Source organism: Pungitius pungitius, chromosome 5, assembly GCF_949316345.1.
Source record: "Pungitius pungitius chromosome 5, fPunPun2.1, whole genome shotgun sequence".
NCBI lineage: Eukaryota > Metazoa > Chordata > Actinopteri > Perciformes > Gasterosteidae > Pungitius > Pungitius pungitius.
This window is the reverse complement of record NC_084904.1, coordinates 23306340-23329789: the sequence shown is the minus strand read 5'-3', so window position 1 is coordinate 23329789 and position 23450 is coordinate 23306340. Positions and strand designations below refer to the sequence as shown.

General features: G+C 48.6%; 2 protein-coding genes across 6 annotated transcripts in view; both read right to left on the bottom strand.

The window, feature by feature from the left end:
• Positions 1–1242: 1242 nt before the first annotated feature.
• Positions 1243–12835, bottom strand: cep120 (centrosomal protein 120). 2 transcript variants are annotated; one of them, XM_037483632.2, is made up of 19 exons: positions 12615–12835; positions 11480–11636; positions 10754–10868; positions 10525–10669; positions 10167–10327; positions 9869–10066; positions 9379–9603; positions 8780–9105; positions 8419–8568; positions 8031–8213; positions 7853–7949; positions 7406–7549; positions 7047–7136; positions 6886–6978; positions 6494–6655; positions 5726–5848; positions 5168–5266; positions 1780–1925; positions 1243–1658 (listed from the first exon to the last, which is right to left on the bottom strand). In XM_037483632.2, the coding sequence occupies exons 1-19, from the start codon at positions 12661–12663 to the stop codon at positions 1442–1444; spliced, it is 2880 nt and encodes a 959-aa protein (XP_037339529.2). In that variant the 5' UTR covers positions 12664–12835; the 3' UTR covers positions 1243–1441. The 2 variants fall into 2 exon arrangements, with proteins under 2 accessions (XP_037339529.2, XP_037339530.2); XM_037483633.2 differs by lacking the exon at positions 6494–6655.
• A 763-nt stretch (positions 12836–13598) lies between these two features.
• znf608 (zinc finger protein 608) overlaps positions 13599–23450 on the bottom strand; it is a 28511-nt gene continuing 18659 nt past the window's right edge. For 3 of the 4 annotated variants that reach the window (XM_062562637.1, XM_062562638.1, XM_062562639.1), the window contains exons 4-6: positions 20626–23056; positions 19297–19747; positions 17673–18723 (exon numbers count right to left, since the gene is read on the bottom strand). In XM_062562637.1, coding sequence (XP_062418621.1) covers positions 17783–18723; positions 19297–19747; positions 20626–23056 — 3823 coding nt within the window. In that variant the 3' untranslated portion in view covers positions 17673–17782. The other variant, XM_037482636.2, reaches the window with a different exon arrangement.

Sequence of the window (23450 nt, the reverse complement as noted above, 5' to 3'; positions counted from 1 at the left end):
CCCCTTTTTACGAACATCGCACACACACAAGTGGAACGAGGCCAGTCACATGGTGGACGTGGTCGTTTTCAATGTTGATGAGAAGAAACAAAGCGAGGACGACAGTTCAGAGTTTTAAACACAAAGAAACAAACACGTCACTCAAGTAAAAAGGATGAATGATGAATGATTCCAGATGATTCCATCTACTGAGATAACAACAAGAGAAGAAGAAAGACACCCGGAACAACAGGTAACACACTGTGTGTGTTCAACGGTTGGGGTTGTGTCTGCTCTGGTGGGATTTCCTGTGGGGGGGTGATGGGGGGGTGATGCGGGGGGGGTATCAGAGGGACGAGGGGTCACACTTTCAAAACCAATTAGACATGAAGCTCAACTTTTTGTTCCTCTTAATTGGAAACATGTTGGAACGTTTTACTGTGAGAAAATCTGTCTTCTGCTGATCGGAGGGTTAAAGGGTGTGTGTGTGTGTGTGTCTGTGTGTGTCTATGTGTGTGTGTCTGTGTGTGTGTGTGTCTTTGTGTTAACTCACAGTTTGACTGGAAACCTTTTATTATGTCAAACAGTAATATAACATTGTCATAAAATGTCATAGAAAAACTGTCAAAATGTATTTAAAAAATAAACATTCCAAAATATGTTGTCTCAACAATATTCAAGTTGTAAAAGTATCAAATCACCTAAACAAAGTTATTATGGAGGAAATTAATTTCCTGAAACAATCCAGTGGAAAAAGAAATAATAACCAGTGGGATTCATTTGCTGCAAAAGTAGTATAAAAGTATAGAGTCTCATAACATCTCATAACACCAGACATGTCAACCCTCACCATTTTTCCGAGACTCCCGAATTTCAAAGCCCCTCCCGAAAATCTCCACCTTTCTCCCGATTTCCACCCGGACAACAATATTGCTGCACGTCGACCGCTAGCACCCCCCCACCGCTCCTTTTGAATATCTCCCTAATTCTGAGGTCTCAAGGTTGGCAAGTATGCATAACACACAGGAAATGTCATGAAAATAGTCAATACTTGATGTCAAAAGACATCATGAAAGAAGTTTGTAGAGTTTTCAGAAATCAGTACATTATGTTGAAAGTCATAGTTTAGGTTTTAAATCTAAAGATCAAATCCTCTGGTCAAACATTTTATTCAATGTATTATCACTATAAATAATTATACATATTTTATCAAATATTCATACTTATAAGGATGAAACAAAGAAAAGACAATTTTAACACGTTTTCCCAAAAATAATTTATTGAGGACAAACTTAGAAATCCGTTTGTTCTGATGATAAAAATAAATGTTTCACAGCATCAAATCTGAAATCTTTCCGTTCTGCACAAAGGATCAAAGCCCACGAATAACTTAACACATAATAGTAATAATAAAAACACGCCTCAGAGCCCCGCCTCCTCCCTCCCTCATGGCCCCGCCCTCTCAGAGCCCCGCCCCCTCCCTCATGGCCCCCTGGATCTGCCTGTTGAGCTCGGAGATGATCCGGTCCTCGTGGGTGTAGACGCCGGTCCTCAGCAGAGTGTCTCTCTCCTCCAGCAGGCGGCTCAGGTGCTCCTCGGCGCCCTCGTTTGGGCTACGTGTGGGGGCGGGGCCTGCCGAAGAGGGGGCGGGGCCTAAGCTGTCCTCCTGCTGCTTCAATCTGTCAAAGAAGGCAGCGTAGACTTTTCTCTACTTGTACACATCACAGTACGTGTTTGTATTCGTCTACTTCCTGTTGTCCCATTGACTTATTTAAGATGACTTCTTCTGTTTCTCTTCACCTGTTGAGTTGGTTCTTGATGTCGTCCAGCTCCCGCCTCTCCAGTTGGACCGCCTCCTTCTGCTCGGTTGCTAGGTAACGCAGCCTCATGGCCTCCAGCTCCGCCTGCTGCTTCTTCAGACGCGTCATGGCGTTCTCCTGCTCCCGCTGCAGAGAGACAACCAACACACACGTTTTCTCTGGGGCCAGATGCCAAGGACAACTTAAGTGTGTGTGAGGGGGGGGGTTAAAAACAATCAGAGGACGAGGTGAGACCGAGGCCTCAGACTGGGGGGGGGGGGGGGAGACTTCATGAAGCTTCCAGCAGAAAGGAACTCAAATAATGACGGAAGGAGCAAATTAAACAACATAACGTTTCTAACATAGTGTACAATAAATGAATATATGTAGTACTATAAATGTGTACACATATATGTAGTACTACAGAGGTTTTCTAAGCCCCCCCTCAGAGGTCATATGTGTATATACACACACATTATATATATGTATGTGTATATTTAGTGTTTCCAGGGGGACAATCAGCGTGGTCCAGGCCTTGTTTTCAGTGCGATACGTACGAGATTAGAAACTGCGTCTGTTTGTGTGATAAACTTTAACACAAAAGGGTAAACGCTACAAGCTTTATTTGTTTTAGCGTTGCTATGGAAACCCACTCGTTCCTTCAGCAGAACCGGACCTGTTGTTGCAGTGAATCAGTAACCATCCCATCGAAGAACTTGGATGTGTCAGGAAGTCGCTTCACGGTTTTTCTTTAAAAGTCTCGGAGGAATCGGAGCTTTTACAACGATTTCTTTTTGACATTTTCTCCTTTTTGGGGTTTTCGTTGATGTTGTTTCTGGAGTCTGGTTTTTTTGTGCTGAGTCCACAGAGGCTGAACTAATAAAGGCTGATGGTTCCCACTGCCCCCCCCCCCCCCCCCCCCCCCCCCCCCCCCGAGGCCAGTGGGAACCATCAGAGTCTCCACTGGGACCAGTAACACCGCTGTGTGAGGGACCCATACTGAGTCAGACAGGGGGGGGGGGGACATTATTGATGTTAAGTCATTGTCCTGCAGACCCCCCCCCCCTTGGTGGTGAACCTCCTTTGGGTCCCGACCTTCTTCTTGTGCTGCAAAACAACACGACTTCAGAACTTTCATCTCGTTGTCCCAATATTTAGAATGTAAAAGACCCCCCCCCCCCCCCCCCCCCAAGAACTTTTATGATCCGCCTTGAGCTAAACAGAACGCCATGCGAGGCGCTGAGAGGGGACGATGAATGGGGGAGTGGGGGAGTGGGGGGGGGGGGGGCAGAGAACAAGTAAGAAAAACAGAGCGCATTCGTGTAAATATACGCCTGATATCTTGGGGGGGGGGGGGGGGGGGGGGGGGAGAGAAAAAGACAAATATATACACACAGAGACTGAACAGTTAGCACTCGGCTAGCTGGTTGCTCAACGCAAGTCCCAGGGAAGATTAATAGGTGTGTGTGTGTGTGGGGGGGGGGGGGGTTACACACTCAGCGCTGCATAAATCACACTGTGTTTTCTTTACAATGATGTGGCACTTAGGGGGGGGGAGGAAGGGGGGGGAGGAAAAAGAAAATAAAGGAGAAGATTAAAAAGTGAAAAAAAAGAAAGGAAAAGAAAGTGGAAAAAAGAAGAGAAAGAAATAAAGAAATAAGAAATAAGTAAGAAGAAGGAAAAGAGAAGGGGCAGTGGCTGAGGAATGAGTGGCTGAGGAATGAGTGGCTGAGGAATGAGTGGCTGAGGAATGAGTGGCTGAGGAATGAGTGGCTGAGGAATGAGTGGCTGAGGAATGAGTGGCTGAGGAATGAGTGGCTGAGGAATGAGTGGCTGAGGAATGAGTGGCTGAGGAATGAGTGGCTGAGGAATGAGTGGCTGAGGAATGAGTGGCTGAGGAATGAGTGGCTGAGGAACAGAGGTGTCCAGTTCTTCCAGCTGCTTGATGTCAGTAACAGTTATTAGTTTGTCAGATAAGCTGCGTGTTTACTTTAGACTAGAGACCCACTTAGGGCTGTGTGTGTGTGTGTCTGTGTGTGTGTGTGTGTGTCTGCGTGTGTGTGTGTGTGTCTGCGTGTGTGTGTGTGTGTCTGCGTGTGTGTGTCTGTGTCTGCGTGTGTCTGTGTGTGTGTGTCTGCGTGTGTGTCTGTGTGTGTGTGTGTCTGCGTGTGTGTGTGTGTGTCTGTGTCTGTGTGTGTCTGTGTGTGTCTGCGTGTGTGTGTGTGTGTGTGTCTGTGTGTGTGTGTCTGTGTGTGTCTGTGTCTGTGTGTGTCTGCGTGTGTCTGCGTGTGTGTGTGTGTGTGTCTGCGTGTGTGTGTCTGTGTCTGCGTGTGTCTGTGTGTGTGTGTGTCTGCGTGTGTGTGTCTGTGTCTGTGTGTGTCTGTGTGTGTCTGCGTGTGTCTGCGTGTGTGTGTGTCTGTGTGTGTGTGTCTGTGTGTGTCTGTGTCTGTGTGTGTCTGCGTGTGTCTGTGTGTGTCTGCGTGTGTCTGTGTGTGTGTGTGTGTGTCTGCGTGTGTGTGTGTGTGTCTGCGTGTGTGTGTCTGTGTCTGCGTGTGTCTGTGTGTGTGTGTCTGCGTGTGTGTCTGTGTGTGTGTGTGTCTGTGTGTGTCTGTGTCTGTGTGTGTCTGCGTGTGTCTGTGTGTGTCTGCGTGTGTGTCTGTGTGTGTGTGTGTCTGCGTGTGTGTGTGTGTGTCTGCGTGTGTGTGTGTGTGTCTGCGTGTGTGTGTCTGTGTCTGCGTGTGTCTGTGTGTGTGTGTCTGCGTGTGTGTCTGTGTGTGTGTGTGTCTGCGTGTGTGTGTGTGTGTCTGTGTGTGTGTGTCTGTGTGTGTGTGTGTCTGCGTGTGTGTGTGTGTGTCTGCGTGTGTGTGTCTGTGTCTGCGTGTGTCTGTGTGTGTGTGTCTGCGTGTGTGTCTGTGTGTGTGTGTGTCTGCGTGTGTGTGTGTGTGTCTGCGTGTGTGTGTGTGTGTCTGCGTGTGTGTGTCTGTGTCTGCGTGTGTCTGTGTGTGTGTGTCTGCGTGTGTGTGTGTGTGTGTGTCTGTGTGTGTGTGTCTGTGTGTGTCTGTGTCTGTGTGTGTCTGCGTGTGTCTGCGTGTGTGTGTCCAGGAAAAAAGAAAAAGGAAAGAGTGAGCGATAAAGAAAAAGAGGTTTGAGACAAATATTTCGCTGAGCACAAAGTCGACCATGTGACCATGTGACATGTGACATGTGACGTGTAACGATGTAACGTGTAAAGTGGAGTCGTCACGATACCAAAATCATCACTTTGATACTAAACCTGCCAAAATACTACGATACGACAAATAAGATACTGGAATATTTATCTATGACAGTAATAAATAAAACATCTGTAAGGTTGACTTGTTACCCCCCCCCCCTCGCTGTGAGCGTACCTGCTTGAACCTGGCCAGCTCCTTTAAGGCCCGCCCCCACTGCTGCTTGTAGTGCAGCTTGGACTTGGTGGTGGACTCCAGCTTCCGCTCCAGCTCCACCTTAGACCCCCCCAGGAAGATCTCAGTCATCACTCAATGTCTGACTGCACATTCACTCATTCACTCTTCTGCTCGGTGTTAAACTAGCGGCTTGTGTGCGTGACATTTAAATGTTTAAATTAAAACAATCCTCGTGAATTACATAATAGAAACAATAACATATGCGTCATTCACTAAAGTACTTTAATGAGGAAAATAACAACCCTTCTACTGCACTACATTTATCTTTAAGCTCCACATACTTCATAGATTCATTATTATAGATTTTGACAGATCACAAAATAAAACAATTAAAATGATGATCACACTATAAATCCTTAGAATTCAATAATATAACAATTATTACTCTGAAAAGTGCCAATATACATTTTTACATTCAGTACATTTTGATGCAAGTACTTTTAAATGAGTAAGCTAGTATTACATGTTCACAATATGAAATATAAATAATGTTAATACCTTCTCCAGAGTGAGCAGGTTGACCTCTGACTGCAGTCTGAACTCCGGCCTCACGTTCTGCTGCTCTCTGAACATCTGGAACTCTTTCTCCAGCTGTTTGTAGCGAGCATCTGCATCTGACATCTGGACACAAAGCGTCATGAGTTAAAGCTGCATTCTGTGTAGTGACCAGCAGGGGGAGACTCCTCTGCTCCCATAGACGTCTATGAGGAAATGACTCTACTTCTGTGTAGTGACCAGCAGGGGGCGACTCCTCTGCTCCCATAGACGTCTATGAGGAAATGACTCTACTTCTGTGTAGTGACCAGCAGGGGGCGACTCCTCTGCTCCCATAGACGTCTATGAGGAAATGACTCTACTTCTGTGTAGTGACCAGCAGGGGGCGACTCCTCTGCTCCCATAGACGTCTATGAGGAAATGACTCTACTTCTGTGTAGTGACCAGCAGGGGGCGACTCCTCTGCTCCCATAGACGTCTATGAGGAAATGACTCTACTTCTCTCTTGATTTATTCCCTCAGTAAACATTGTAAACATGAGTTTATGGTCTCAGTCTCTAGTTTCAAGTCTTCTTCAATGCAGCATGATGTTCATTTAGTGAATGATGGTCCATTTAGAGTCAAACAGTCCATAAAGCAGGGGATGCTTTAGGGCGGGGCCTAACGCTGATTGACAGGACACTTCCTGTCCAGAATTGCTGAAATAAAGGCTTCATCGGTCCACAAACCGACGAGTGACGTCGCCGTGACGACCGTCCGCTCTGTCTCTACCTGCTGCAGCAGGCGGACTCGCTCCTCCTCCACCTGTCGCACTTTGTCCTTCTCCAGCGCCACCCGGTGGTCACAGTCCTGCTGCAGCCTCCTGCCGGCCTCCTGCAGCTCCCTGTGGGCGAGGTCGTGTTCGGCCTGCAGCTCCTTCTGCAGCCGCCGGGTCTGAGCACCACGTTAGAGACGAGCTTAAGAGCATGAACACGTCCTTCTGTTTGTCTGAGTCAATGTAACGTTAAGCGGCGCCTCCTTGTGATGCAGCGAGAGAACAACCGATAGCGAGTGAAGCTGAATATTGAATTAAATGAAACCTCACTAAATAAAACAAAGGGAGCAGTCGAATTGGACTAAATGTTTTCATTGTCGATGCTACGAACACTAAAGCAGAGTCTGACCTCCAGCTCGGCTTCAGCCAGCTGCTTCTCTCGGGTCTCCAGGTCGGACAGAGTCCTCTGCAGCGTCTCCTCCAGCGCGTTAAACTCCGCCTCCTGCACACAGGCCTCGTTGAGTCACATGGTCAAAGCCAGGTGTGAGTGTTTGTGTTAAAAAGCTGGACCTTCTTCTGGACCAGAGCTTCTCTCTCCCCGTCCCGCCTCCTCCACTCCAGGGCCAGAGCCTTCATGTGGCTCAGCTCCTTCCTCCTCAACTGGAGACACACGGTCATGTTGTGGTTAGCACATCGGATCCAGAGGAGCCGTAAACATCTGTCTACACCGAGGTCTTAGTCATTAAAGGAGCGGCTCTGCTTTCCTGAACAACAAAGGAATGTTGCAGACGGACATTCATGTGTCGGAAAAAACATCAAACACTACATGAATGTGTTCTATTCATATAGTGTCTTTACTTCAGGCCTCTTGTACATATATACATAAAGATATATATATATATATATAAAGATATCATTGTTGTGTCGACCTGGTCGTCGAACAGGTCCTCCTGCTCCTCCTTCCACAGCTCCAGCTCCAGCGCCGTGCGGTACTCCAGCGTGTCTCTGGGGGCCACGCTGGGGCCGGGCGCCGCAGGGTGGGGGGCCGGCTGTGCGGGGGCCGCAGGTTCACTCTTTAGATGAACAAGGAGTGAAAACATTACAAACATTTATGTCTACATGAAGTCATTTAGAGTGTTACAGAGTTAGCGTAGCATAGCATAGCATAGAAGGAACCAATATGTAGTTAATAGGGGATCTTTCTTTCCTTTTCACAGCTCGTGTGCATGAATACGCCTCGTGATGATGTCATGAACTACAAGATGCCGTTTAGTTTCCACGGATACGTGAGACTTCCTCAACAGGTTCTGAGCAGAAACAGTGGCTGCATTTCCTTCATGAAAAGGAGCATTTATCATTATTATTGTCCGTCTGACCTGTGAGGAGTCGACCACGACGACTTCTCTGGCTTTAACCAACCCGAAGTCCTCCAGCGTCGCCACGTAGCTCAACTCCGCCACCTTCTCGCTGGCCCTGAAGGAAACACGTTCACTTAACCGCGTTAACCCGGTTAACACATTAACCCCGCCCCTTCGCCGCTGTTGGAATCCTCACCGCTGTGCCGCGACCACGGCGACCCGGTCCTGGTGAGTCTGCCTCCAGCTCGGCTCCCCCGCCGCCGACAGCAGTCGGGTCCTCTCGCAGCTCAGCAGGGGGGACAGCTGGAGGGAGGCTCGTCCAATCAGCTGGTCCCCGCTGGTGGAGTCTCTGTGCCAGACCTCCACCACCAGAGGAACTCTGAGAGGGGGGGAGAACATTAAATGTTCAACTGAACAGTCCTATTGCACCATCTGCTGGTCAAATGGGATTCAGCCCTTAAAGAGGAAATAACAGAATACAGATATTTGTCTGTCAGTGTGTGTGTCTGTCAGTGTGTGTGTGTGTGAGTATGTGTGTGTGTGTGTGACAGTGTGTGTGTGTGTGTGTGTGTGTGTGTTGCTACCTGAGGAAGGTGTCCTGCAGCTGCTGCGGCAGAGCGGCGAAGTCGAAGGCGCAGTAGGACTGAGGCGGAGACGCCTCGGCGTTCCTCTGCAGCTCCAGGGGGGGGCGGGTCATGATGGGCGCCGCGCTGCCGAAGAAGTGGTACGAATATCTGGAGACACGCACGTAAGAGAACATGTCAACATGCAGTGAAGAGAAGGATTTAAACATGTATTCACAATGTAAAGATGCATCAGTCACAATATTTTAAAACATATAGGTCAGCTTTGATGTCGAATGTCAGAATTAGTTCATTTGATCTGTCATTAAGTCCTCGTGTCGTCTCAGTGGAGCAACAGGAAGCTCTGGAGGAAGAAGCCCACCTGAGCGTGGCGGCGATGGCGTGCGTGGGGCTGAGGTTTCTCAAGCCGCGGAGGTCCAGAGAGAAGCAGTAGTGGTGGGCGGAGGAGGGGACGGACACTTTGGGGGCGGAGACGCTGACGGATGAAGCTCCGCCTTCCGCCGCAGCCTCGGTCCGACCCTGCTGCTGCTGCACAGGAAGCTCCTCCAGCAGGCTCTCCGCCTCGCTCTCTGTGTGAGAGGAAGGAGGAGGAAGAGGAGGAGGACCTGAAGGCGGTCGAGTAGGAGGTGAACTCGGAGGCCTCTCTGCAGCCGGAGGGTCGGAGCGAGCTTCTTTAGTCCCTAAAGACTGGAGACAGAAGTACGAAATGATGATGACATCACTGAAGTTTCTCTGGTCACGTGACCATTGGTAAACAACCAATCGGTGTTTAGATCAATAGAAGAACTAGTAGCGTTAGCAGCACAGCTAATGGCTAACCAACAGAGGTTCACTTCAGTTACATTATGATGCCTTCAAGCTTTTCTCAGTGAAAAGGAAAACTTATCACCTTGTGTGTGTGTGTGTGTGTGTGTGTGTGTGTGTGTGTGTGTGTGTGTGTGTGTGTGTGTGTGTGTGTACCTTGAGTGTGACCTCCTCCCTCCTCAAAGTGACCGCCACCCCCACAGTCGGCTGCAGGTCGGCGGGCAGAGCCGACGGCGCCCGATTGCTGCGTTCGGGGGGTTGCAGCACAAACGCCCCCTCCACCGTGGCCGCCTTGTTCTCCAGGTCCTCGCACACGGCAGAGAGAGCGGCGAGGGGGACGTCCGTGCCCCCCAGGGAGCGAGTCCCACAGCAAAGGTGGATCTGACCGGGACCGGAGACAAAAACCAAAGCCCAGCAGGTGAGACGGATGGAGGGAGGCTCGTCCAATCAGCTGGCCCGATCCCTAAACCCCGACCCCTCAGTGGTTGTGTTCATCTCTTCTTTACGTCTCCATGTTGCCACCGTGTTATTAGCCCCACACTGCAAAGCCTTGTGGGTAATTCCCTGCATCTAATGAAAAGGTGTAAAAGGACCCAAACTGCCCCCCAGGGAGAGCCTCACGGACTAAAGAGGGCGGGGCTCTCACCTGTAGAGCGGGCTGCTGGGACAGGAAGGCGCGTAGGACCTGCTTGCTGCTGCGGATGCGCACAGAGGCGCGCTCCGGCTCGAAGTCGGGGCTCAGCAGGCTGCCGAAGGGCTCGCTGGTGATGTCGTTCCCGAGCAGCGAGTAGTAGAAGAAGAAGCCCGACCCCTCCGCCGACAGCCTGGTGGTGCTGGGGATCAACTGTGGAGAAGGTGGGGGGGGGGGGGTGTCACTGTACGCATCTCTGCATTGACCAAAGGAGCCTCGCGCCCCCCCCCCCCCCCCGAGGACGGAACTCTACCTGCTCCAGTTTGGTAGCGAAGGCCACGGTGACGGACAGCACGAACATGTCGGAGCAGAGGTCAGCGGGGCCGACCTGGTGGAAGCCCTGCTCTGGGACCAGCGTGGCCTCCAGCCGGGCCTCCAGCCGGGCCGGCAGCAGCTCGCTGGCAGCCGGAGCTCCTTCAACGGCAGGATGTGAAACAGATGCACGTGAACAGACCTGCTGCTTCACGTCTGGAACAAAGCGTTCCTTGATGCAAACAACATTCTGCTCCGAGGAGCCCGAACGCGGCGTCGCTTCACGCCACGAGGGGACCTCAGGAAGCAGAAGGAGGGACGCTAACAACAACATTGTGGGTGACATGAGAGCAGCTGACCTCGTCTGGGCGGGGCCTTCTTGGCCTTGAACCCATCGGGCGAGGGTTCGGCGGGCTTGGCGTCGCTCTCCAGCGCGGCGCCCACGAGGAGCGCCGGCCTCAGTTTGGTGTACCGGCTGCTCAGCAGCGGGAACCAGCGAGGCTCCTAAAGGGGGGGGGGGCAAAGCAAGAGTCTCAGCCACCGGTTAACGGGCGACGCCAAGCCGGCGTTCGTTAGATTGACCGTCACCTGTTGGGCCTCGTGCACGGACCGGAGGTCCAGGACCACGTAGCCCACGCTCTCGCTCCTCTTGGTCTCCGAGTCCACGGCGAAACACTGAAGCTTGATGGGAGTTCTCTGCAGTCTGAGGACAGAAAAAAGATTAGGTTAAAAAAATACATAAATAAAAAAACAATAACATTGTTGGGAAAATGGAAGAAAAAAGTCAAAATATTTTAGGTCAAAAAAAATTCGGAAAAATTTAATTACACAAAATATCACAACAAAAGACTGCACTACCGAACTGAAAGTACTGTACATTAAAAACACTGCTTTTATAGAATAAATTAAAAGAAAGCATTTGTCCCTTCATAAAGACCATGGGTTCAAAATGCAGTCCCTTTGGATAAAAGCAGCAGCTAAATAACATGTAATAAAGTATTTTGTATATAAATATGGTTAGACTCATATTTCATTGTGAGATTCTACAAATTGGGCGACAATTTGTCTCAAAACATTTAATTACTATGAAGGTTTAATTCTATCCAGGTAATAAAGTTCACAGTTCATCAATTAATAAACTGAAATATCTAAAACAATGACAGTATTTTTAAAAATGGAACATATTTAATGGTTCCAGCTTCTCATGGAGTTATTTTAACATTACCAGGTTGTTTTATAGAACTGTGATACATGGGACTGTGAACGTAGATTAGCCTGCCAGCTAACTGATGCTAACGGCACCGAGCCCCCCACCGGTGCTGGTGCAGCGTCCGGCGGTCCAGCTCCCAGGCCAGCTCGGTGCTGAAGAGCGGCTGGTCCCGGTGCTCCACGGGGTCCGTGGCCAGCTGCTCGCCGTCGAAGCTCGCCCGCACCACCAGGCTGAGGCGGGGGCTCCGGGGGAAGTGGCGACCTGGTGGAAGGAGAAGCCGGGTTCCAGTTATTAACTATGAGACATCGATGAGGAGAGCAACACATTCAAGTATTTATGTAATATACTTGTGATTAAAGTATTTATGTAATATACTTGTGATTAAAGTATTCATGTAATATACGTATGTTCGGAGGTACACATATGTGAAGATTTGGTGGATTATATGAGGAGTGATGCACAGAGACAATGATCAGCAGGTTAATGAATAAGGAAAAGAATCAGTTATTGAAGTTTAATTAAGCTTCAGCTCAATCAATGAAATGCGTGCATGAGCAATAATAATAATCATATTCCTTGATGAAAGCCTATTTTTATCAGCAAAAACTAAAACAGAAGATTCTTTTGAATCATCTTAATGAAAAACGTTTTCTGAGAAACGACTTTGTATCTCAAAATAACAAAAAGAACATTTTAGGGTCAAAATGTTTTCTCTGATTTGCTCAATGTTTTCGTCATCACGTTCAAATCCTGCTTTAAGGTGAATGTGTGAACAATAAATTAATCGTGTCATTAGTGTATTATTAGCAGTGTATCTAGTAGACGTCTGTTTTAAGTATTTATAACCAGAGAGAAGCGTGGTTCTCACATATTATTTCATTCCTCTATTACTGTATTTAACATAATTTAAATATACCATTATAACATTAGTCAAGCTTTATTCTACTAAATTAATTTAATATTTTACATTTTAAAAGACTTTATTGCACAATGAGGACTTTCACGTGGATCTTCATACTTAAAGTAACATTTTCCTGACAACAACGTGACTTCGATTAGGAAGAATTTAAACGTGTAAGAGTATTAAAAGTGTCAGAAACAATAAAGTTTCCATCTTTGAATAACAGTTGCCGCCCCTTCAGAATGCTAAAGCTAGCTAGCTAGCTAGCTGCTCACCAGCCGTATGACGCGTTAGAAGCATCTCGTATGATGTTCATATGACTTCATGAAGCAACGTACCTTCCAGGATGGACACAACGACGAGGAGTTGGTCGCTCTTCGAAGCCATGATGACATTTATAAAAGTAACGGACCGGTTATTAGAACTCCTCTTTAAACCCGTCAACTGTTTCAGAGACGTACATTTATCACGACGTTTAAGACGCTTTTGGGGACTTTAGTTTAGCGCCCGTTGGTTGGAGGCAGCACACCGCCGCTTTGTTGTCAAGCTTTGGCGCCACCCATTTTGTTTTCAAAGCGGAAGTGACGACGGGGACGCGTAAGTGTTCCCCGCCTCCTTCTGGTGGGAGGTGGAACTGCAGCACCACTGCTACTACTACGACTACTACTACTACTGTTACTACTACATCTATTACCAATATACCAGAAGGGGGAGTAAGAGTAACATTCATGCAAAATGTTCCCGAGTAATATCTTCAGGTACTTTGCTTTAATATTTCGATTTCACATTTAAACTTCTACTACACTGTAATTCAAAAAGGAATAAAACACTTTTTATTTCACTACTTTGTTTTACTAGCCGTAATATAAAATACAATCGACTAATGAATAATGAGCCTGTATATTACGTTTTGAGTATACGTTAAAATCATCTATGCACCAATGACTAACCTATTCTGAAATGTGTCATTCTGCATTGTACTTTATTTTAAATTGAATACATTTAAACTGAAGTATTTTTAGCATAATGTGCTTTTCCTTATTTTAAAGATCTTTGTCTTTTCTGTTTTTTTAAGTAATCACCCATTCACCCACTTCTATGCCTTCACAAAATAACTTCGTTTTTACTGTTATTTATGACACATTTTTTATTCAAAAGCAAAGTAAACCCAAGCATACTTTTATTTCTAAAGGATTAATGACATCACAGTGCGTCAATCAAAATAAGCACAGACTTATTTTAAATTATAAAGGATCTCTGTGGCGGTTTCACATCATTCCAGTGCATTTCAGTCACTTTCTAATAAAAACTCCACAAACAAGTTAATTATATAAAACATCCTTTAATCATGATTGCCAAACATATGAATTAAGGCATATACAGTATAAAAAAGCAACAGCAGTTTTTCATGTTAATCTGATTTCAGTGAGTTGTTACCAGGAGACGCTGGGCGGGTTAAAACTGAACACACACCAAGCAGCCTTTATAAGACGGGGCTGCGTCTCCATGGAGACGACAGCGGCTCGTAAACGGAGTTCATATAGCACTATATTCAAGAAGGGGAATGAGCACGGACACTATGCAGGTGAGGTGTGGTCTGCAGAGCCGCTGATTCACACCTTCAGGTTTCCACCACGTGGGTCCACACGGAGACCAAGACACGCTTTACTCCGTGTCCTCTGTGTTTAAACTTTGAGGTCGTTCATGTTTTTTTAAATATATGTAAAGAGTACAGCAGTTTGGACAAGTCTTGTAAATGTTCTTTATAGATACAGAAGGATTGTTATTATTTTTGCTTTTATTAATGCTAGTTATGGTGTCGCATCAATACAGATACAATTTAATTTAAAACACTTAAATTGAGCCAATATAAGCAACTTTTATGATCGTTAATACCTTGAATTAGCTATACTATGCTTTTGTTTTGGATGTTTGCAGCCAATTTGACACCATTTTGTGTGTGAAAGAATAATTTAGTGAGATCTACAGCTCAGAATTACAACTCAAGTCTGAATTGAAGAAGATTGCAAAAAAATAAATATATATTATGTAACTGAATTATAAATATAACTGAAATCTAAATATGATGCATCCATGTTTTCACTGCTATAACGTTGCAGCTAGTTAAAGTTCAATGACTTCATACACATGTTAACCTGTTAACATCTGCAAAGCTGTAGTTTTGTATTCATCCACAATAACACATCAGAGTTGATTTGTTTCATATTAATGTAAATCTTTAAATCAATCACAGTTGTTAAATACAGTTAAGTAAAAGTACAACATTCCCCTCAGAGATGTGGTGGAGCCTGTACCTTTAAATGTGTACTTAAAGGTGCAGTGTGTCGTATTTATCGCCATCTACTGGAGACGTTGAAGACTGCAACCACCTGGAAGTCTTTATATTCCATTAATGACACACACACCGTTCCTTTAAGCACTTTAGTAAGCGTCCTCTATGCCTGTGTAACAAAGCCTGACCTTCCTGTCCATCAGCAGCTCGGCGGTGAGCTGGTTGGCTTGTAGAAGGGAAGCGTGGGAGCACTGGAGCCGTCCTTCACATAGAAGCACAAACAGCTGTCACTCACCAGCGTCCCGTTGGCTCACCTGGCTCCAGGTCCAACCTCATAGATAGACACCTTATAGATCTTTGCCGATTGTCGTATGTCCAACCACCTCACGCGCTCTTTTGTTCTCTATTATATTGTTTGTTCTGGTGTTTGATCGATCTGACGCCAGGTGAGCCTTCAACATGGAATGAAAACATGCAAACGAGCTGCTTCCAGTTTCCATCTTTGTTTGGACGCGAAGAAGAAAGCAAAAGCAGTGAATTTGAAGCGAGCAGAGTTGAGTGTGTAAATGCCGACTCACGTATGAGCGCGTCCCGGCCTGGTTCGGACCCACCTCACCACGGCGGGTGAAAGTGGGCCGAGGAGAAATCCGAGGAGCAAGCGGGTCATGTGCTACATGGCGGGGCAACTTAAGAGGCGAGTAAAGGCGAGGTGTTCGCGCTCCGCCATGAATCTGTACAGAATATCTACACCACGTGGTGCATGTGACGGTGCACTCTCACAGAAAGACGATACAATCAACATGGTTACGCTCAAGTACAGCTTAGCAACACAAATGCAGCGTCAGCACTACGGGAGGAGGAGGAGGACCACTCGGGTAATCAGAATGGGAACAAGAAGTAGAATAGTTACTCTTCAGCTTCGTAATGCCGCGTCCGGTTCGGACGATTTTAGGAAAACGAGATGGACTCCTTCGGGAGAGTCTTCTTCAGTACATTCAGTCACTTCGTCATCGGAAATGTGCATTTATTTTTTCTTTATAAAGTTGACCGTCACAGCTGTGCTGACGCACGGCATTCTGGGACGTTGAGTTGTAAAATCCCCTGGACCCCGCTCGCCGTCCGTCCGTAGCTTCCCTCCACGGCGTGATATAAAAGGGGGGGTTGTTCATGGGCGACTTCTCTATTGTTGGACCTTTCTGCCTCTCAGCGAGGCGAAGCTTATTAAAGACCATTGAAACGATGTCTGATAAATCTGCCGTTCCTCATGTGAGACGCTGTCTCTCACATGGTCCTACTTCCCTTCGCCATCTGTGGAAACCAAACCCAGGATTTCAGTAACACAGCAGCATATTGTCCGTGTTGAGATCAAGAGGTTAAAAATCACTACCTACTCCTAAAGCTCAGTGGGCACCGTTATGCTGCTTAAACCCAGGCAGCAAACTTCAGTTCTTTGAGTCAAGTCAAAGCTTCATGAGCTAAACCTGCATTCTGTGTAGTGACCAGCAGGGGGCGACTCCTCTGCTCCCATAGACGTCTATGAGGAAATGACTACTTCTGTGTAGTGACCAGCAGGGGGCGACTCCTCTGCTCCCATAGACGTCTATGAGGAAATGACTCTACTTCTGTGTAGTGACCAGCAGGGGGCGACTCCTCTGCTCCCATAGACGTCTATGAGGAAATGACTACTTCTGTGTAGTGACCAGCAGGGGGCGACTCCTCTGCTCCCATAGACGTCTATGAGGAAATGACTCTACTTCTGTGTAGTGACCAGCAGGGGGCGACTCCTCTGCTCCCATAGACGTCTATGAGGAAATGACTCTACTTCTGTGTAGTGACCAGCAGGGGGCGACTCCTCTGCTCCCATAGACGTCTATGAGGAAATGACTCTACTTCTCTCTTGATTTATTCCCTCAGTAAACATTGTAAACATGAGTTCATGGTCTCAGTCTCTAGTTTCAAGTCTTCTTCAATACACCATGATGTTCATTTAGTGAATGAAGGTCTATTTAGAGTCAAACAGACCATGAAGCAGGGGATGCTTTAGGGCGGGGCCTAACACTGATTGACTGGTAATAGAACATAAAGCAGCCTTTTACCCCGGATAGAAGGTTCACACATTTGATTTATTGACCCATCTTCCACTTATTCTTATCGCAGATCGCATTTCATTAAACAGGAGATTGAGCCAATTCATTTTTTGAGATAAATTGTAATATGAATTAAGTGAAAGCACACCTGAGCTGATGAAGATATTTTACAGCTTTAAGGATTCAAATGGAACATGGAGCTAATTATTTAATCTTAAGCAGATTATTGGGAGTAAAATGTATTTGTTCATGACAAAGCCGCTCTTTATGAATCATATATTCAATTACTATTCAATTATTCTCAGCACAAGGAAAACGGGTCGATAACCTTGGATCTTGAATAGGAGAAAAGCATTCATGAAGTGGTGAATCCCATCAGTGAGGAATAATACGTTTACAATAATGAACTCCAAGTGCCAACTCACCAGCAGAGGAGTGAGCCGCCACCTGCTGACTGGAGACCAGCGAGCGGGAGCTCAGCCCTGCAACACAAGAAGAAAAGAACCTTTCAAAATAAAACAAAACAAAACCCTGAAATATTATGATGAAAATCTTCCAGGAAAAGTGTTCTTCTACTTCTTTGCCTGAGCGCAATATTCAGTTTATTTAAGTACTTTTCCCCGTTTAGAGTTTCTATTGGAGAGTTTTTACTTCTCTGATTGAAGGGTCAAATAAGCTCATATTTATACTGAGTTAAAGCCTCTGAAGCAGATATTAACAGATAATGTGCTTTGTCTGCGATTAAGCACATTAAGTTTTAAATGAAATATATCGGGATAATGAAGCAGGTCTGATCACCTAATCACCACGGCACTGATCATGAGTGTGTGTGTGTGTGTGTGTGTGTGTGTGTGGGCGGTACCTTGGTAGATGTCGTACTGTCCTGACATCAGGTTGTAGCTCATGCCCAGGTGTGTGTGGTGGTGTGTGTGGAGGTGTCGGGCAAACGAAAGGTGGTTCCTCTCTCGCTCCGTCTCTCTCTCTCCCTCTGGGGAACCCTTCTCGCCGGGCTGCACACGCACACGTTAAACGCACACACACACACACACACACACATTAACTGTACCCGTAGCGTCTCCACAAAGTAACTTATTTGTACTTGAAAGAAAAGTGGATACATATATATTTAATTATGTTCTTGTGGTAGAAACGAAATAAATGTGTAGTGTGATGGTGTGGCTGTGTGACACCAACTGTGTGATGGTGTGGCTGTGTGACACCAACTGTGTGATGGTGTGGCTGTGTGACGGTGTAACTGTGTGATTGTGTGGCTGTGAGGCGGTGTAACTGTGATGGTGTGGCTGTGAGGCGGTGTAACTGTGTGATGGTGTGGCTGTGAGGCGGTGTAACTGTGTGATGGTGTGGCTGTGAGGCGGTGTAACTGTGTGATGGTGTGGCTGTGTGACGGTGTAACTGTGACGGTGTGGCTGTGAGGCGGTGTAACGGTGTGATGGTGTGGCTGTGAGGCGGTGTAACTGTGTGATGGTGTGGCTGTGTGACGGTGTAACTGTGTGATGGTGTGGCTGTGAGGCGGTGTAACGGTGTGATGGTGTGGCTGTGAGGCGGTGTAACTGTGTGATGGTGTGGCTGTGTGACGGTGTAACGGTGTGATGGTGTGGCTGTGAGGCGGTGTAACGGTGTGATGGTGTGGTTGTGTGACGGTGTAACTGTGTGATGGTGTGGCTGTGAGGCGGTGTAACGGTGTGATGGTGTGGCTGTGTGACGGTGTAACTGTGTGACGGTGTAACTGTGATGGTGTGGCTGTGAGGCGGTGTAACGGTGTGATGGTGTGGCTGTGAGGCGGTGTAACTGTGTGATGGTGTGGCTGTGAGGCAGTGTAACTGTGTGATGGTGTAATTGCGAGGCGTGTCGCCGTGGACGGTGTGTGGCGTCTCACAGAGGGGGATTTCCCATGGAACTGGTGGCTCTGCGGCTGCAGCAGCTCCATGGCCGAGGACGAGGACGGGTCTCCCCTCTGCTGGCCCCCCGCCGCTCCTCCTCTGCTGGGCGGAGTCACCTCCGACTCCTCCCTGCCCGCCGTCTTTCCGTACAGAGGGTAGTGGAAACCTGGTGCGGTCACACGCATATAGACCTCAAATAATCCCGTGAAATAAGAGAGTCTGCAGCTCTTGTTGCTGTTGCTGTGTTTTAAGAGATGGTACGTAGATAGCGCCCCCTACAGCAGCTTTTTCCAGCATTATTTCGTCAGAAACATTGACAGGGACAGATATGCCTCTTGTGTTACTTTCATGTTTGTGCTGCCGTTGTTGTGGTGATCGCGTCGCCTGTTACAGACTTTCATCTGACTCTCTGTGAGACACTTTACACCAGTCCCTCATCTGTCCATTGTGACACATCGACACCTTATCTCTTTCTCCTTCTGTGGCGCTCTCTTTCACTCCATCCTTTAGGGCAACCAAAAAGTGCTGTATCTTAACAACTGGTTGGAATTTGTATTGGTTATGATTGTATTATGTACCGTTTTACTGGTGTGTGTGTTCAGAGGCGATTAAATCCATCTGAGACTCACACATCAACTCAGACTGTCAACAACAGTTTGAATCCTGGCACTACGCTAGTTCAGTGTTTACCACACAGAGTGTGGTATTGAACCATTTAAACCTTAACAGGGACTCTTACCAGGGTAGTTGTGGACCAGGGTGGGTGACGCCCCTCTGTATGAGCCCCCGCTGCTCTCGCACATGGCCAGGTAAGGCTGGTAGGAGGAGTGCTGGTACTGGACGTAGGGCTGCTGGGGGGTCACGGGAGGAGACACAGCCGCCCGGGCGTTCTGGGGCTCCTCATCCAGCGACCCTATCGGCTCCTGGTCTGGATCCTCCAGCCCGTCCAGTCCGTCTGGATCATCCACGTCGATGGCGGGCGGGAGTTCGTGGACCCTGGCTTTTTTAGCGTCTCCTCTTCCTCCTCCACCTCCACCTCCTCCTCCGGTCATCTTGGCCCCAGCAGGCTCCACGGTAGCATCCCACTCTCTCCCCCTGTCCACCTCCCCCTCCTCGGCCTCTTCCCCGTGACGTAGCTCAGAGTACTTGCTGTGAGCGAGGCAGTGGGCCCAGGCCAGTCCGTCTGGGGGCTAGATCGATCGGGGACAAGTGTTGGTGCAAGTCGCAGTGTTTCCCCTATAAGTCTCTGTTTACAGTGGTGGGTGTTTTATAAGGGGTCGGTTCACATTTCGGTCCAGGTCTCTGTCTCAGTTTTGGTTCTACATTGGCCGGTTTCAGAGTTAAAGCAAAGTTAGTACTCTGAGTTTTATTCGGAGGATAGTTTCCTGTTATTTGCACATTTTCTGTTAAACACGGGGAGAGAATTACTTTCGGCGGCGGCCCACCGCTGCTCTACGACTATAGAGGAAACACTGTGTACCAGAGGCAGCACAACCACAGAGACACCGTCCACCCCTGGCTCTGGGCGGGATGTTAATGAAAGAATAGCGGCCAATCAGAAGGTGAATATGAGGAGCCTGGCGCCCCCCCTCTTCCTCCCCGGCCTCCCATCAATCAAGACACATTGCACACATGATCAACAGCAAACCTAAGACCAAACTGAAGCAAAACAAACAACAACCCCAGAGACCCAGCATGGCTAGAGTTAGTGGATGAATGCATCGTGAGAGGTCGGATACGCCGTGCTGGGTGTAGCGATCAGCTTTGGGGGTGCGGGGGCCGCAGCAATCGGCCGGTTAGTTCTTTATACATTTTTACAAGCTTTCTGAAAAAAGCAGTATGTGTTAGAAATGTTTCTTCTATTCTTTTATGTGTTCTTGTTTTACATTTACACCTCCCCTACCCCTTAATACTGCCAGACTTTGATTTGAAGCATCGCTGCAGCCCCACGGAAGCACTGCGGTCCGCGTTATTAGCACCGTTTTAATCTCTTTGTGACACTCAACAGCAGTCGCCACAGAACACCAACAACACCAGCGGCGGGTTAGAGACAGAGGGAGAGACTTACACTGGAATAGGAAACATTTGAGTCCAGATCTGTCTGACTGTTTGTGTGGTGGAGGGACGAAGAAGTGGAAGAGGAAGGCGACTTGATGTCGTCGCAGTCTTTCATCGAGACCTGGTGCTGGTCTAGCACGCCACGGTGGGCCGACTTCCCGCCTAGACCCAGCCCCCTTTCCCCCCTCTCGCTCATTTCCACGTAGGACAGGGCGGGTTTGGGACAGCATCCTTTGGCGCCGTCCAGACCCTTTCCCAGCACAGGTACGCTCGTCGAACCCCCGACTGCGTGTCTGTCATCCTCACCGTCCCTCAGCCCCTGTCCCCTCTCGCCCCTCTGCTTGACGCCATGCGTCTGGTCGCAGCACTTTGAGGCCAGCAACAGTTTCTGGTCCATATACAGGCCCCTGGAGTACTGGCCGTAGTACAGCGACTGAGCCAAGGCGGTCTGGGTCTGGCTCATGGCCAGCTGCAGCTGAGACTGAGGCGGCCCGTCGCCTTTTTTCAAATCGGCGAACTCGCGGGGGGACATTCCGTCATCCTCTCTCGCTTCCTCCTTCCTGTCTTTGCTTTTGCAGTCGAGGCCGGAGCTTTTATGGAAGGCGACGCCGTTGCTGTTCTGACTGTCTGACTGCATGTACCCCTGCAGGTAGTAGGGCTCGTAGCCGTGGAAGTACGGGGATTGGGAGTCTTTTGGCGGCGGGGCAGACGCAGTGGGCGGGGTTTTACCGGAGTTACTGTGGCTACTAGAGCTTGCCTCCGAAGAGGCCGAGGAGGCGGACTTGGATCGGATTCCATCTGAGCGACATTCTGAGGATCCCCCGTCGTCCCCGGCGTCTGAGATGTCTGAGTAGGCGGGGCTGTTGTTCTTGCTGTCTGTTGCCAGGCAACCGCCACCGGGGTCGAGCCTCGATGAGCTTCCGATAGAGGGGCTGGGAGCGTTGTCGGTGAAGGTGTACACCTTGTCCGCCTCGGCTCGGATACTGGCCATCCTGCTCTCCTGACTCTCTGTGAGCCCATTAATCACATCCTGCTTGCTGAGGTGCTCCTTCAGAAGGCTTCCGGAAATTTCCTTGACACACATTTTGGAACCACAACCATCTTCCATTTTGATTCCACCGCTATCGCCGTTAGGCGTCCTGATTTGTGCGTCTTTGTTGTGTTTGTCCTTCAGCCTCCGTTTCTCTTTCTTCCTGGTCTCCTTGTTACAGGTGATCATGGTGGCTTTCAGGAGGCTCGGTTCCATAACCATGCTCTGCTTTGGTTTGATGGGTTTTAGGGGAAGGTTCTTACTGGTGAGGCCCGCGGCTGCCATAGGTGAGTTCTGCTGTGAGGTGGCGGTGTCGGCTGTGCTGGTCGGATACGTCGTGTTGGGTATGGCGATCAGCTTTGGGGGCGCGGGGGCCGGAGCAATCGGTCGGTTGGCCCGTGACTTGGACAGCTTCTCCAACTTCCCATTGGCCTTCTTGCCCTTGTCGCACACGCCGCCCTTTTTATCGATCAAGCCTTCGGCCTCCAGCTTGGGCATTTCCACCGTGGAATTCCTGTCTGGGACCATGCAGTTCTCCAGGACCACAGTCATGTTGGAGATGATGGGCAGGTTGCTAAGGTCGTCGATCAGCCCGTCTTTCAGCAGTGAGGTTCTTCTGGTCTTGGTGTTGACTGAGGCGCTGTGGTCGGTGCTGAGGAGCAGCCTTCTGTTCTTAGGAGATCCCACCGTGGTCACCTTGTACAGAGGAGCTGGTTTCTTGGAGGAACTGTTCGCTTCTGAGAGGTCGTACGACATGCTGCCGATGGAGTCCTCGCAGTCTGAAAGACGATCCTCGCCCTCCCCGTCCTTCATGGGCTCCAACTCAGGCTTCCTCTGCTCCTCGGCCTCCAGGTGTGCGTGCGTTTGGTGGTAGCGCAGGCCGTTGATGTGCTTGTAACGTTTAGTGCAGTTAGGGTGGGGGCAGTCGATGAGGATGGGCGGGGGAGGAGGCGAGGAGGCGCAGCCGGCGGGGTCCATGAACGAGGGGTCGGATTTTCCCTGCGGCGTTGACGGGGCGCTGCGGGATTTGGCTCGGATCCTCTTCCCGTTACCGTTTTTGACGTCGTCAGAGGTGACCAGGCTGAGGTCCAGGTCAGCGGGTGGCTTGTTCTTCCGCTTCGCGGACGAGAGAGGTGAGACGTTGGTGGGTTTCACCTCCTCTACGGTGAAGAAAGGAGGGGCTCTGCAGTTGCTGTTGATGAGGTTCAGGCTGCCTCTGCGTCCCTTGCTGTGGATGGGCGCGGCGGTTCCGGCCACACCACCTCCACGGCTCCTGTGCTGCGACAGACCTCTGACCTTGGCTGCTGGGGCCGGATCTACGCAGGGTCGCTCGGACATGCCCATCCGCATCCGTTTGCCCCGGCCACGCCCACCGGGCAACTCTGGGTCGCTGGAGGGAGACTCGCAAAACCTGGACACAAGAAAAGAAAAAATGATAACAAAACAAGATAACGAGGTAGTATCGCTAGATAGATCAAATTAATTCAACTATTACTGTATTCTATTATCGCATATTGTATTGTATCGTGTTACATTACATGTAATTTAGCTTTTATCCAAAGCGACTTACAATAAGTTGTACGTAACGTCAGACATCACTGCGCTGGTCCATTATTTCATAGATAATGTTTCATATCATACGTTTTTGACATCAAAACATTAGATTGGGAGAAAAAAAGAGCTGTTTTTGCTTCAGCCCAAGAAACAACTTGCTCATATAACCAAACCCAAATTCAGTCATACCAAAGTAAAACATAGTTGATTATCATTCAAGGTCCATGTTTGACCTATCCAGACGTCAAGGA

Excerpts from the sequence above, each read along its gene's own strand:
- cep120 (XM_037483632.2), bottom strand. The coding sequence starts at position 12,663 with ATGGCTTCGAAGAGCGACCAACTCCTCGTCGTTGTGTCCATCCTGGAA. Across the intron at positions 10,869-11,479 it reads CGGACGCTGCACCAGCACCG|ACTGCAGAGAACTCCCATCA; the intron begins GTGGGGGGCTCG and ends TTCTGTCCTCAG. Across the intron at positions 1,659-1,779 it reads ATCAAGAACCAACTCAACAG|ATTGAAGCAGCAGGAGGACA; the intron begins GTGAAGAGAAAC and ends CTTCTTTGACAG.